Here is a 14,530-nt window from a genome sequence, read left to right on the forward strand (position 1 = left end):
TTTTTTTTCCAGAAAGGAAGAAACAACCAAAACTTGAACAAGTAAATCATTAAAGTTAGGGACATAGTTGCTTATCTGAGTGTCTTTAGGATTTTTTTTTTCTTTTCTGCAGTCATGGTAGTCAAGTCCATTCAAGCCCCCTAAATACTGTGTAAGGGGAAAGATGCAATTCTGTAACATTTAATATTCTTCCTCAGGTAGTAAAAATATGTCCGTATTTCTGCAGGAAATTATCTCTTCCTTCCACACAACCACATGTGAGAAACACTTTGCTTGGACACAATACATTCCACTGCCAGCAGGTCACCAGCAAAACACAAAGAAAATGTTTCTGTCCTTTGTGAATCCCTTCCATATTGCCCTCAGTTGGAAATCGCTTGAGAAAACTCTGCTGTATTATAGCAGCAGCCACGAAATAGCAGTTCCTTAAAAATTCCTGTCACAGTGGTCCATAGCATCTTTCCTACCGAGCACTGTCGTCACCTTCCCATCCTTCAGTGCATGGGCAGGAAGCCAGGCAAGGGAGAAGCTTTGAAATTTTTTCCACGGGAAGGCTGCTTGTGAGTGATCTCCAGCCGAAAGGCACTCGGGCAGCACGGGGTAGTGTGAGCCAGTGCCGTGGGTGTGATGCTGCGCTGGGGCCGCGTGTGCTCGCCACGGGCAGCAAAGGGCGCGCTCCTGTGCCTGATTCACGCATACTGATGGAAGGAAAGGACGCGGGCCGGGCCAGGGCAGGGCACTCCTCATACTCAGAAAACTTCCCCTGGTGTGTGTACACGTGAGTGACAGCATCACCATCAGATTGGGGGTGTCAAATCCAGTGCAAAACCACCCGTTTCCAGCACACCGGGTTTCCATGCGTACCCGCTGACCATTCTTCTGTTTGTTAGTGGAAAAAAATACTGCTCCATGCAGAGGAAGTTAATTAATTGTAACCCAAAGTAACAGGATCTGAAGAGATACTCATTCTACTTGTTCTGTGTTCGTTCTGCACTTTTTCCAGGCTGTCCCAGCCTTCTGAACAAATCCCTGTAGTCTCCGCGTCTGTTCTCAGCACATGAGCGGCGTCTCAGTGTGTGACTAACCCCCACCCGGGCAACCAGAAACTGGAGAATTACAAAATGTCCGTATTCAAGTATTCTGCAGCACTTTACCTGCCTGATCACTATTTTGTAAACATGGAATTATTATATTGATTGTTTTAATAAATATGTGTTAGTTTTTATCTTTCATCATCTCATTGTGTGTTTGCTTCCAGAAATGGGGAAAAACCCTATAACAACAAGCGGGGTGACATTATCACCCTCTACAGGAGGTTCCAGCCAGGTGGGGCTCAGCCTCTTCCCCCGGGGAGCCTGTGACAGGACAAGTCATAAGCTGCAACAGGGAAGGTTTAGGTTGGACGCTAGGAAGAGTTTCTTCAGGGAAAGGGTGATCAGATACTGGAATGGGCTGCCTCAGGGAGGTGGTGGGGTCACGGTCCGTGGAGGTGTTTCGGGGAAGACTGGATGCGGCACTCTAGTCAACTAGTTGACACCAAGGCGGTGTTGGGCCATAGCCTGGACTCGATGATCTAAGGTATCTTTTCCTAACTGATTTTGTGAAAAAAATTAAACAAAAGAGAAAAAACCAAAGCCCAAACCACCTCCCAGCCCACAGTGCGGCAGGACACCGCATCCTTTGCCTGCGGGCGCCGCCGCTGCCCCGCGCCCTCCGGCCGCCAGGGGGCGGGCGCGGGCCGCTCCAGCCGGAAGCCGCGCGGCCGCTTCCTGCCCGCGCGCCCCGCCCCGCGCCCGGGAGCGCGCCCGGCACCGCCAGCTCCGCCGGCCGCAGGTGCGTGTGCCGGGCTGGGGGCGGCATGGCGGGGGACCGGACCGGACCGGACCGGACAGGACAGCACGGCATGGCAGGGGTGGGGGACAGGCAACGTGGTCCGGCCGAGCCGGCCGCGCTCCCTTGGGATGCAAGCTCCCTGCGATCCCTGCCTGGACCACGCCTGGCCTGGTGGCTCCCGGCTGCCGCCTACGCCCCGTCTTATCTCTTTTTAAATTTTATTTGTGTTTATTTATCTATAGGTTTTGCTGGAATTTTTGTGTGGTAAACACTTGCCTTGTGCCAGGATTTGGGGCACGGCCTCAGGTTAAAGCCAGCCGAAGGCAGCTGTAAATCAGCCGTAACAAAGAGCCTCAGGGGAGGTCGCGGTTCGTCTGGACGGGCTCGGCTGTGCTGCGGCCTTGTGAGTGCCCGGGGTGCCCTTCTCCTGAGCCCCACCCAAGGTAGGACTCGGGGCTCCGGTCCTGTGCCCTGGAGCGGGAGGGGAAATGCAGGCGGGCCATGGGAAGGTGTTGTGTAATACGGGGAATTCCTCTGGTTAATGCAGTTTGAGCTGTAAACATGACTCCACGTAGTCAGAGGTGAAGGTTTATGGCCTTGTTTTCTCTTAGTTACAAACCTCTTCTTCTGGGCAGCTTTCTTTTGGGTGGGGCGGATCGGGAGGAGATGGGGTGTTTTTAAATCCCCACCCGTGGCAGTGTCGCGTGTAGCTTCTGTCTGTAGTCATGGACCAGAACAGTGTTGTGCCTCAGCGTCCTCCAAGGAGTTTGTCACCGAGAGCCAGCGTGGATCTGGGTCAGTGCTTTATGGCCAAGGTTGATGCTTGGGTGGGGAGAGGGGCCGGGAGTGAATACTCGGCGTCTCTCAGAGGGCAGAGAGTACAAAAAGCATCTGTTAACGCTGAGCAGGTGCTTATAGTACTCCAGATAAACTAATGTGGCCTTTATTTTCTGCATCCCCCCTGTCTCTCACGCTGTAGATAGCACAAGCAATGATGAGTAAGGAGCCCAGTGGTTCCAGGGAATGAGCGTTTCATAACTTGTGCTTTGACTTTACTTGTTCATGACTTCTGCCACTGCTTCTGCCTGTTAGTAGCTTCAGGGAGGGGCTACTTTTCCTCCCCTGCTTTCAGACTTCCTCATCCTGATGTTTGGGGTTTTTTTTCTTCCAGATTAAGCCATAGTTTTTCTAAATAATTAAAGGATGATGGCACTTTCTGTGATCTCCAGATCACGGTTTTTTTGCTCTTTGCTTTTGGACCATTTAAGAGATTCCTTCAACTTCTTAAAAAAATAAAAAGCTAAGTTTAATGTATGGCTAAGCAGACTTTATTTTTAAATGCGGTAACTTTTTTTTTTTTTTTTGCTATTTAATAAGGCTGTGGAAAATAGAAAATAGACCTCTAAGCAGGTTTTGCCTTTTTACCCTTATTTCTGAGGAATCACCAGTCTCTTCAAAGTCTTACGGTTGGCAGAACATGAGCTTGTTAAGAACCTTTAGTCACTGATCTTCAGTGTAGAGAAAAAAGTGTAGAGAAGTATGTGACTAGGGGCTGTCTCCTGCATCCCAATCCCAACAGGCACAGCCTTCTGCATCCAGAGCTGGGATGCTCGGCTGCTCTGTGGTACCAGTAAACTCAGAGTCTTATTTATAAGTTTTCTCTCTTGCTCCTGCCCACGAATACTGATGCTCATGCTAAATAAGTTTAATTTTGTGCAAGAACTGTGTGTCTAATACTGCCTTAAAAGAAAGTTGTCAGGATGTTGTGTTGCAGTATTTTTGTGTCTGTTACTCCATTTTTTTAGCATGATTTTATTGTTTGCCACTTCCTAGTAATGGCCACCTACACGTGCATCACTTGCCGTGTGGCTTTCAAGGATGGTGACATTCAGCGTGCCCACTACAAAACCGACTGGCACAGGTACAACCTGAAGCGTAAAGTTGCTGACATGCCTCCTGTCACTGCTGAGAATTTCCAAGAGAGAGTCCTGGCACAGAGAGCGGTAGCAGAGGAGCAGAACAAAATCACTGCCACTTACTGCACAGTGTGTAGCAAGAGGTTCTCCACCTTCAATGCCTATGAGAATCACCTCAAGTCCAAGAAGCACCTGGAGCTGGAGAAGAAAGCTGTTCAAGCTGTCAGCAAGAAGGTCAAAATATTAAACGAGAAGAATCTGGAAAAGGGGCTGGCCCCAGAGAGTGTAAATAAAGATGAAATGAACACAGCTATTCAGCAAGCCATCAGAGCCCAGCCATCTTCATCCCCAAAGAAGACACCTCTACCTCCCAGTAATGTGAGTAGCTCTCCAGTTTCCAGGGAGAGCGCCAGCTTGTCCCAGAGCAGAGAACGGCCAGAAGTACCTCCACGGCTGCAGTGGTTTGAACAGCAAGCAAGGAAGCTGGCTAAGCAACAAGCAGAGGAAGAAGAGGATAATGAAGAAGGTAAGGCAGTAGACACGCTGACATAAGATAGCTTGGGGTAAGCTATGGTTTGAGCAAAAGCTTCTTCCTACTTCTGTAGCAGTGCAGCATTTTCCATCACAAAAGATCTTGCTGTTGATTAAATTTTCAGTTCAGCAAAGGAGTTAAGGTTGGCCCATGTTTGCAGCCAAGGACTCTGTCTGAAATACCAGCTGTTCAACTTACAGACAGACATTAATGCATGTAAAGATTGAAATAAATAGTCATTAGTAGAAGCAGTATTTCCCACATAAAGTGACAAAGGAAGTTTCCTTTAAAGAAGGCTAATATAACAGGTTACCCTAAAACTACTTCTGAAAAATAAATGAACAGAACTCCAGTTATGATCATTTGCTACTGTCCCAACTAATTTCCTGAGCTGTTGAAGGGAGGTGGGTCTGTGGTTGGTTTTGTTTCCCTCTGCCTACCAAGACCAGAGGAGAAAGCTTGCTCTTTAACCTGTGTGATGTCACTTCTCAGCATGCTGATATCTGTCAAAATGGGTTTAAGAGTTGCCACCTCAGTGGTCTTTTCCTGTGAATACAGCTCTGTGTTGGAGGTCAGCCTGGAAAGCAGACAGCTGAAAAGATCAGAGCTTCAGAATTTCCAGAAAAGGGTTATTTTTAACATGGGTGCTTTCAGTGCTGTAGTTGACAGTGCAGCTCCAAATGCACCTATTGGAGCAGTTGAATGGGGTGATTGAGCAAGGGGATAGGTGTGAATGAGGGGGAACTTCATTCCAGCTTCTGAAACCCCTGTGTCACGTTACTGCATCTGTTACAGCAGTTTTGTGCTCTTGAAATTTCAGTTGCAGTTCAGTGAATCTGTTCTACAGGAGAAGAAACATTTGCCTCTGAACATACATTATAACATCTAAAGAAGAAGCCAGCTTGCTTGGCTAGTCTAGTATTAATGTGTTAGTCATAAATTGTATTGTGAAAATCTTGGTAGGTTTTTGAATGCTAATTGTTCTTTTAAATGTGTGAACAAGAGTATGTTTTCCCTCACTGCTGGACATTAGTAATTTCCTGATGTTACCAGAGTTTTCTTGCTTTCAGTGAGCCATGCTTGTGTTCTTGCACTGTGGTGAATTAAATTTGAGGCCTAGAAACAGCAGTAAAATGTTAATAGTTGAGAAAGTGGAGGTTGAAAAGTATCAGATCTGCCAACGGTTTTTATGAGCAGCCTTGTGCTTTACTGTGCATCTTAAAAAGAAATATCTTACACCTGGAAGTGACTGCGTGGCACTGAGCTGTAAGAAAAAAAAATGCACTATGTTCTAGAATGTTTTTGTGTGTGTAAGTTTTTCTAAATTATTTGGGACTTATTTTGCTTGGGAAAAGGATAAAATAAACATATTTTTTTTTTACAATTTCCTTTAAAAGACTGGGAAGATATGGATTCTGATGAAGATATTGGCTCTGATGAAGACATTGGCTCCGATGAAGAGATGGAAAGTGTGGGAGAAGAGGAACAACAGGCAGAGGCTGAAAGTGTTCCTGCTGTTGGGGCCATACCAGTCACAGACTGCTTGTTCTGTTCCCATCACTCAAGATCTCTCACAAAAAATGTGGCACATATGACAAAAATCCATAGCTTCTTTATTCCTGACATAGAGTACCTTGTGGATCTCAGAGGACTAATCAAGTATCTTGGTATGACTGCATGTTCTCTGATTTTTTGTCAGGATAATTATATTCTGATAGTGCTAATTGTCATTTGGATATGACACCAAAAGTTCTGGTTTGGGTTGCTTTTTTTGTTGTTTGAGTGCTGTCAGTATTTTGATCATGAGCAGGACTACAGGCTTTTCAGGGAGAATGAGAAAAAACTTGAATGAGCAAACATGGTCATGTACCCTGTAGGTTTCACATAGTTTACTGATGTTGAGAAAGTTGTTCAGATAATGTGAAATTTGGGAGAAAATTCTGTTGCTAAAGCTTGCATATGAGCTGTGTTGTCTTACTAGTGAGCCACAAGTATTTGTCTCTTTGGTTTACAATGCTTGTGAGAGAGCTAAAAGCTAGGGAAAAGGATGTATCATCCTTCAAGTCTAAAAGTAATGATGAGAATAAAATTACTTCTGAATATTAAATAGAAAAACACGTTGGAAGTGTGAAATTTTTTATTGAGAATACTGAATGGCCCATATCTTGTCACAAATCTGTATAGCCAGACTTTTCCCCAATAGGATCATATGGTCGAGGCATACAAACAGCAGGGCTATCCTAGAAATTAGGGCTCAAGGCTCCTCTTAAGTCTCTCTGCCTGCAAACTGGGAAGGTTTTGTCACAGAAATGATAATTACTGACTAGGAAGATTTTGTTCAGACCAAAAGAAATGCCAGTGTTTTCTGCAGGAGAGAAAGTTGGCGTTGGGAAAATCTGCATCTGGTGCAATGAAAAGGGGAAATCCTTCTACTCTACGGAAGCGGTCCAGGCTCATATGAATGATAAAAGCCACTGCAAACTCTTCACAGATGGAGATGCTGCCCTGGAATTTGCAGATTTCTATGATTTTAGGTGAGGTCGTTTTTCTTTGAATGGGACACAGGTGGGGACAGACAAAAGAACAGTTAAATATTACATTAGAAACTATTACTTATTCTTAAAATGAAGTGGTGTTTCAGGTTCCAGTACTTATTTTGCATTGCTGGTTCCCCCACTCTTTTAGGTAATGGTAACAACAAGGTTGGTTGTCTTTTGTGACTGTTACTACCAGTCCTACATCAAAGTACATTTTGAATTCTGTTTTGTATGTTTGCTGTTGCTGAATTGAGATTTCGGTGCTCCAGCAAAGGCCATAAAAGGTCATAACTGTCTTTCCCATTACCTTTTAAACAGATTGTGGGCTTAACACCTGCTTTGGGTATTTTACATAAGTTTTATTATGTAGTTGTGGTTTAGAGGCCTGCTGTGATTTAGAGGCCTCTTGTTGAACTTCCTGCAAGGTATCCTAAGCTGTGTTCATGTTGGTCAGAAATGCCTCATATTATGGTATGAGATATGACAGGTGGAGTTGCAAAACCGGGTGGAGGAAAGAGGTTCATTGTCTTCAGGCTCTGTTCAAGGCAAGGTCCTGCTATTAGGAACTCTCAGATCAAGGCAGGTGAAATGTGGCAATGCTTGTGCTTTGCTGTAGCTGTGCATGGTGATTCTTTTGTAGAGTGGGTCTGGATAGCTGTGGCTGCTCACCCTGTTTAAACCATGTATTGTTGCTCTTCCACAGGAGCAGTTACCCTGATCACGAGGATGGGAAAGATGTGGAGGATCCTGGAAAGCGCCCAGCAGAGAAAGAGTTGGATTATGATGATGACACCATGGAGCTGATCCTTCCATCAGGTGGGGACAGAGTTTGTGTTGTAACTTAACTTTGTGCTTCCCATATCTGCCTCCAGTATCTGCAGCACAGGCCGTTGTTGCGTTTCCCTCTGGGAAGGGAGAAGGTAGTTCTGCATTTAAGTGTCTTTGGGGTTATGTCCTTACCTTCCATCATTTTCCACTGCCCAGAAGTTCTTTAGCACTGATGGATATGTGGACTGTAGCAGTGGGGTGCTTTGCCCATTTTGCATCTTCATTATCATATGATTCTCATGGTATACTCCTACAAGAGTTTCCATATTTGAGTACAACTTGGAGAAACTATAACTTAGGTTATCTAGTGTAAGGGTTTTTTTTTGTTGAGAGCCAGCTCCTAGCTGATTCAGTAAATTAAATTATTACATAGCCTTTCTCTAGTTCAGCATTTGGCAGTCTTGCTTGCTCTTTTTTGTTTGGTGATTTTGTATGAGGGGACTTCAGCCCATTCATTCTGGAAGTGCTGCCAGCTCTGCAGTTAGACAGTTTTTCCTGAACATCAGCAAGTAGCTTCACTGTTTACTTGAAACAGCATCACCTCTCTGCTCATTCCACTAATTAAAATTTTTCTGGTAACTGCCTGCTTGTTATCTGACCTAAGGCCCTCTTGAACAGCAGCACATTCTGTGCTTTTTTCCTCAAGCAGCTCTTACAGGAATTACATTGAGTTCCTAATAATTCTAAAATTTTTATAGTTCTGGACCGTTTAAAAACATTTCTTAGCAGAGGGGTTTTCTGTATTTTTCACAATGTGCTTGAGTACTCCGTTCCAGGAGCTGGTTCATGATGATAATAGATGTCCCCTGCTGTGAGCAGGTGCCAGAGTGGGTCACCGTTCCCTGATGAGGTACTACAAGCAGCGATTCGGTGTGACAAGAGCCGTGGCTGTTGCCAAGAACAAGAAAGCCGTGGGTCGGGTGCTGCAGCAGTACCGCGCCCTGGGCTGGACGGGGCAGGCAGGTGAGTGACAGGGGAGGGCTTCACAGAGGAGGAGGAGGCTCTAGTACACCAGCATTTTGCTTTACACGTGGGGTTTATGCAGTAGTTTGCCTTCTACTTGGTTCATTTTAATTCCTGACATCCAAGCAGATAGAGAAAGTTTGTTTCTAAAATCAAGTGCAGCTGCTATGCAGACGTTTTATTCCATTGTTTGTGATACTTGGTGACTTCCTGAGATTTCTTGGTTTCTGCCTGTCCAAGCCACTACTCTTGCAAGTTAATAACATAAGTCATGCTTTGACAGAATACTTTTCCACTTGTGGAACAGTGTTGTGGTCTCTATCCACTTTTGAAATATAAGAATCATGCCTGCAATGCAAAACAACCTTTTGCCTTAATCACGGTCATGGGTATTTGCAGAGGTATTTTCTCTGGCTCTGCCCAGAGAAAAGTGAAAAGTGCCAGTATGGGAAGGAAAACCTATAGGTAGCTGCTGAAGTGTGTGGGCAGGTCAGCTGCTTTGCATACAAGTTGTAAGAAAGGTGACAGACATTGATCCATCTCTCTTCCTTCTTTCTCCCTGCAGGGTCCATCTCCGCTCAGCAGCGTGACATGCAGTACCTGCAGAGGATGAAGTCCAAGTGGATGCTCAAAACAGGAATGAGTAACAATGCTACAAAGCAGATGCATTTCCGGATGCAAGTCAGATTCTGAGTTCCAAAGAGAGCTGCCTACAACTGGTTATGGGAAGAGAGATTTAATGGTTTCGGGGTTGCAGATCCTCTTATTAAAATGGACTTGCTACATGTTAAATGCTGATGTGTTTCCTGGTGTGCCTTCCTCTGTAAAAAGAAGAAGAGCAGGAAACTTGTCTCTTCAGAAATAATGGTGGACCTAACTTAAAAATAAAGTATCTTCAGTGGAACATGTGGCAGAGTAGTCATGTCTATAACTGAAGGCACATGCGTAGTCCTGCGCCCATCTTTGTGCACACCATTTATGGGGGGCAGTTCACATTGTCATTTGTCTGAATATCTTCTGTTTCCAGTTCTGCTAACTGGTTGAAGGCAAGAGGAGGTCCTAGATCTTCAGATGGAGTGTATTGAATGTTTTCAGTTGTGGTGCCAGACGTATTAGCTGGGTGTTTTGGAGTTCTAGCTGGCACTGTTGAGGTGAAAATTTGAGAGCAGAGTTTCATGGAAGGTTAATAAATGTTTGAAGAAATGATGGAAAACATAACTCCAGGATTCATACTGTCCTCAGAAGCCGACAGTGCTTACCTAATGCTAAACATTACCTAATGTTAAACATTTCCATAACTTTATCAGTTCTGACCTTCCTGTAAGGAGGTGGGCACCTTCAGAGACATGGGCTGGCTGCTGACACCTGGAGCTGTCACGTGCTGGACACTGAGCGTGTGCCACAGGAACATGGCTGTTTCCTTGCCTCTCAGTTCATTGGGAAGGCAGCTGCCTACAGTCAGGTTTCACTTCTGCTTTTAGGATTGCTCTGGATTCCCGAGTCGTGGCTTTCACTGGTGTGATTTTGGTACAAGTTTTCTTTCTTTCTTGTGAGTGGTGTGTCCATGATGTCACTGAGAATAGTAGGGAAGAGACTGTTAACACTGTATTTTGACTTGAAGTAGTTCTCTAGTCTCCCTCCCCAAGAGGTAAGTTCAGAAGGAGCAGCACCATCATCATGTCAGCACTTCTGAGAGAGCAGTGTATTTGTGGGACTATTAGGAAAGTGATAATTTCATAGTAGAGGTGCATGCTATGTGGGCATTTTGGTTTTGTGGATTTGTCTGTGTTGTGTTGCTCATTAGTGTGTTTTTGTTTCTTTAGTGAAAGTTCTACTGCCTTGGAAGGTTTTTTTTCTCTTCCTGCATTTTCTGAGAACAAAGAGATTGAGCAGTAATGGAGGCTACAGGTTTGGCACAGCATTTAGTAAGTAAACTGGCTAATACAGTTTAAAAATATGCAGATCTGAGTGAAGGGAAAAACTGAAGCAGAGAGAATTATTCTGGAAGAGTCTTGGGAATAACCTAGTACAATTGCTTAAATCTTAGTGGTTAAGCGTTTAAGGAGTCTTGGCAGTGAAGGCAGAAATAAAAGGAGATAATTGATCCACTGACAAATTACTTTGTGGCCATAAGGTTCAGGCTGAAGGTGCATGGAGTTTGCCACTCTCCTCAATGTGAAAGGGAACCAAAGGCAACTCCTGTTCTCTGTGCAGACTTGCTCTAAGGAGCCTTCTATTCATGAAGAGATGGGGATTGCCTGAATTTCCTGAATGGTCTAGTTCAGAAAAAAGGCTGGTAAGTAAACATGAAAATTGGTTGTCATTTTGCAGGTCACAGGGAAGCAGAAAGAAGTAATTGGTATAATTTGCACCTGTGATTCTGTCCTATACATGTTGCTGCAGTTTACTCAGAAGAAAATGGAAGAGAGGTGTGGGAACTTACTGGTGTTGTATAGGAAGAGTTGTAGTATTCGGGGGAAAATGGCTGCCTTGGAAAACCAGCAGAGGGCGTAGGAAAGCTTGTCCCAGAATTATGTTTACTAGGAAAATACGTAAAGCCTAGTAAGAATGCATTCATGCAGAACAGAGTTAGGGTGAGACTGAAAAGCTCACCATTACCATGAGTCAAGATTAGCAGCGGGCTTCTGTGAGATGAATTGCTATTTATATCTTCATATAGGTCCTGGAAGGGCATTGCTGCCACAGGATGGCTGGAGCAAGTATATGGGGGTTGTCAGCAGGTTTCAGCCACAGTGCTACAGTCTGCACAGCTTGTAGGTAGTTCCAGCTATGTCAGAGTATTTCACAGAATCACACAGATTTTACCTCCCTGTACAAAGGATAGCTGAGGGCAATTTTTTCTATGGGAATTCCAAATTACATTTGTTCTTATCAGGGAGCTGTGTTTCCAGCTGTGATCCAGCCTTGCACTCATGCTCCCCTGCTCTAACCTTTAATTTTTTGGCTCTTAGAATGAGTAGATTTGAGACTGTCTCACAGTACAGTGGGTACTGTGCAGCAAGAATTTCCTGGTATGATTGTAATTCAGTGGGCATGCTGTTCCCAGAGCAGGAAATAATCCCTTAAGCTGTGCATTCACTGTAGGACAGGCTGGTAAGAAGTATAGCAAAGGTTCCTCATTTTGGACAAGTTTGGGCTTCTGCCTGCCTTCCATCCATTAACAGCTGGGTATTGAAGTGATCCCAGTGCTGCATCAGGCACTGCATAATGAAGCAGCAGAATGAAAGAACTGGTTAAGCTGCTAGAGCACATCTGTGCATCTGGCATCTCCTTTTCAAAGCAGTTCTTCAGTTTTGTACACTTCAGTTACATAAATAACCCAAATGCTACTGGAGGGAAAAGCATGTACCCATCATCTGGAAGGAGTGGGCTAGGAAAGAGAGAAGCATATGGATGTAGTGTGGCAGAGACACAGGAGACTCAGAAATGTTAAACAAATTAACAGCTAATTATGCTGAAGCTGCAAGTCAACAAGTATTAAAGTAATACAGCCCTTTAAGAGTTCACTATTGATCCCTGATTGGTTTCTTCAAGGCAAAGGTTCTGGCATGTAAAGGTGTTGCACTGTTGCCTAGCTAACAGCTGATGCTAGAGGGGCATCTCAGGGAGATTCTCCTCTGCAGCTCTTAAGAGTTACTTTTGATCTATTAAAACTGAGGCATCCTGTGCTAGTGGGCTTCATCTGGTCAGGGCTTGGGCATCTTCCTCCACACTCAGCTCAGTGCTGCTGGTGGGACACAGCACTGCAGGGGCTCAAGTGGGATCATACTGTCATAACCTACAATGGATGGAAGCTTATAAATAAGCTTCAGGACACACCTGACTGAAAAGTAAAAATGCATATTAAACTCTTTTAGTCTTAATGTTTCATTGCTTTAATCCAACCATGCTGCAGTTGCAGAATAGCGGTTACCAGACTATCATCAAATCCTCTGCAGCTGGCAGAGCCTACATATTTAAAATTACTATCTAAAGGCACTTGTGATCCAGAGGAAATTTCTGTTGTCTCCCACTGCATCCCAAACTGTGTAAGATGCAGAAACTAGGTGCTTGAGGAACCATAGAAGTGGTGACAGGACACCTGTAACTGGTTTTGTGTTAAGGATTTCTGCACTTCTAGTGTACCAGACTAAAAGGCAGAGTGATAAATCCTAGCTGGGCCAGGAAAGGAATCACAATCACTCTGAAAGTGCTTCCCAATGTAAAGTTACCTGACTCTTCCCAAAAGCAAAAAGCAATCCTTTAGCAGGTTTTTTTAATGATGACATTACCAAGCACATATGTCTTCATACAGTTCTCTTACGCAAGGAAAAGGGTCATCTAACATTGAGACATTCTGTCACTTCTTGTCTTGCAATCTTATTTGTTTTTTACTTTATTTATGTATTCAACTTCGTATTTGCCAGCAGTTTACAGTGGTAAATTCCATAACCTTCATGTGAAAGTAAGAGGCTTGCTCCTCCTGCAGCATGGTAATAGGCAAAAAGGAATGTGTACCAAGACTCAGAATAACTGCATGTTCACATCATTAGATAACATCATATCTTAATATTTCTTTACTGAAGGACCTTTAGGAAACAGGTCTGGGTAGGGATGAATGGAAATCAATAACCTGAAAAGCAAACTTAGCAGGAGCAAATGTTATAAGGGGAAAAGGAAAATCTTTTCATTTTGTCTGAGTTCTAGAGGCCACAAAGAATAACCTGATGTTTTACAAAAATGAAATTTGTAGCAAGATACACATCTCCTTGGAACACTTCTTTGTTTATTCTACCAGCTCAATGAGAACTTTAATATTTAAAGCATGCCAGGAAGACCCAGCAAGAAGTCTACAAAACTGAGTGGCTCAGTAAATAGTCACAAGACCAACAGAAATTGCATTTCTGTAACACATGGGTAGACCAAGGACTTCAGATGTGTAAGAGCAGTGCAGCAGGATAATCTGTTACTCAGCTCTGGCGACATTTTCTAGCAAGGTGGGGTGGAAGGAGTTTTCCTGAGCATTCTCTCTGTGTCATGTGGCTGCAGTGCTCCAGAGCTTTTGGCCTCTGCAGCACAACCACATCAGGCTCTGCAGCACGTGGAGGTGCAGCCCTCACCACCAGCTGAAGCTTGAGTGTGCTGTCCATGCCTCAGCTTCCTCTGTTATTTTTGGTTCTTTTAAGCTAGAAAAGAGGGCATGCTTGTAAACCTCAGGGCTGATTTGCCTTGCATTGCTCCTCCTCAACCAAATTCACCCATGCGATAACAATTTCACGTTTCCTACCCGTGCCAATGCCTGTTAATGGTTTGTAAGGTTTATATAGTCATCTACAGATATGTTGGCTTCTCTTTTTCTGGCTTGGGTAGCATTCCACCCTTAAATTTCTGTGCTTTACAGCCATGAAAACAGCCTGGCTTTCCTAGGCAAGATCTGCATTTGGTCTTTCACTGTTCTACTGCACTAATGCCTTAACAGGTAGAGCAGCTGTGTGTTTGCTCATGATATATGCACTGAAAATCTTGATAAAATATTCACTGAAGTGTTGCACAGTCCAGATATTTTCTGACATCTTTTATGGGAGCCAGTGATACCTAGTTTACTTAAGTCCTTGCAATCATGGCGTTTCAGTAGATCCTGCCATTCAAGTTGCCATATTTTAACTAAACTATACTGTGCAGGCTTTCAAAATATGGCATTTCAAAATGAAGAATTGTTTCAAGGGGTTTTTCCCACTGCATTACCAACTGCTATTACCTTAAAATGGCCATAGGGCAAAGGTAAACCCAGACTGTTACTCTAATCATGTGTTACATTGATCCCACATCCAAGTAAATGAATGGTAAATGGCATTGTCTTTCTTCACCTTCAGTACAGGATGTGTCACTTACCTCTGCATTCCTGCCAGTGGAAGGTACAT

General features: G+C 44.2%; 1 protein-coding gene across 1 annotated transcript; it reads left to right on the plus strand.

The window, feature by feature from the left end:
- The first annotated feature begins 1,761 nt into the window (after positions 1–1,761).
- Positions 1,762–9,393, plus strand: ZNF622 (zinc finger protein 622). The gene is made up of 8 exons (XM_079301335.1): positions 1,762–1,833; positions 2,076–2,276; positions 3,667–4,275; positions 5,679–5,948; positions 6,653–6,815; positions 7,522–7,634; positions 8,466–8,609; positions 9,175–9,393. Exons 3-8 carry the CDS (start codon positions 3,669–3,671, stop codon positions 9,300–9,302), a joined length of 1,425 nt encoding a protein of 474 aa, XP_079157461.1. The 5' UTR covers positions 1,762–1,833; positions 2,076–2,276; positions 3,667–3,668; the 3' UTR covers positions 9,303–9,393.
- The last annotated feature ends 5,137 nt before the right edge of the window (positions 9,394–14,530 follow it).

This window comes from Erithacus rubecula (genome assembly GCF_903797595.1).
Source record: "Erithacus rubecula genome assembly, chromosome: 3".
In the NCBI taxonomy this organism is placed as follows: domain Eukaryota; kingdom Metazoa; phylum Chordata; class Aves; order Passeriformes; family Muscicapidae; genus Erithacus; species Erithacus rubecula.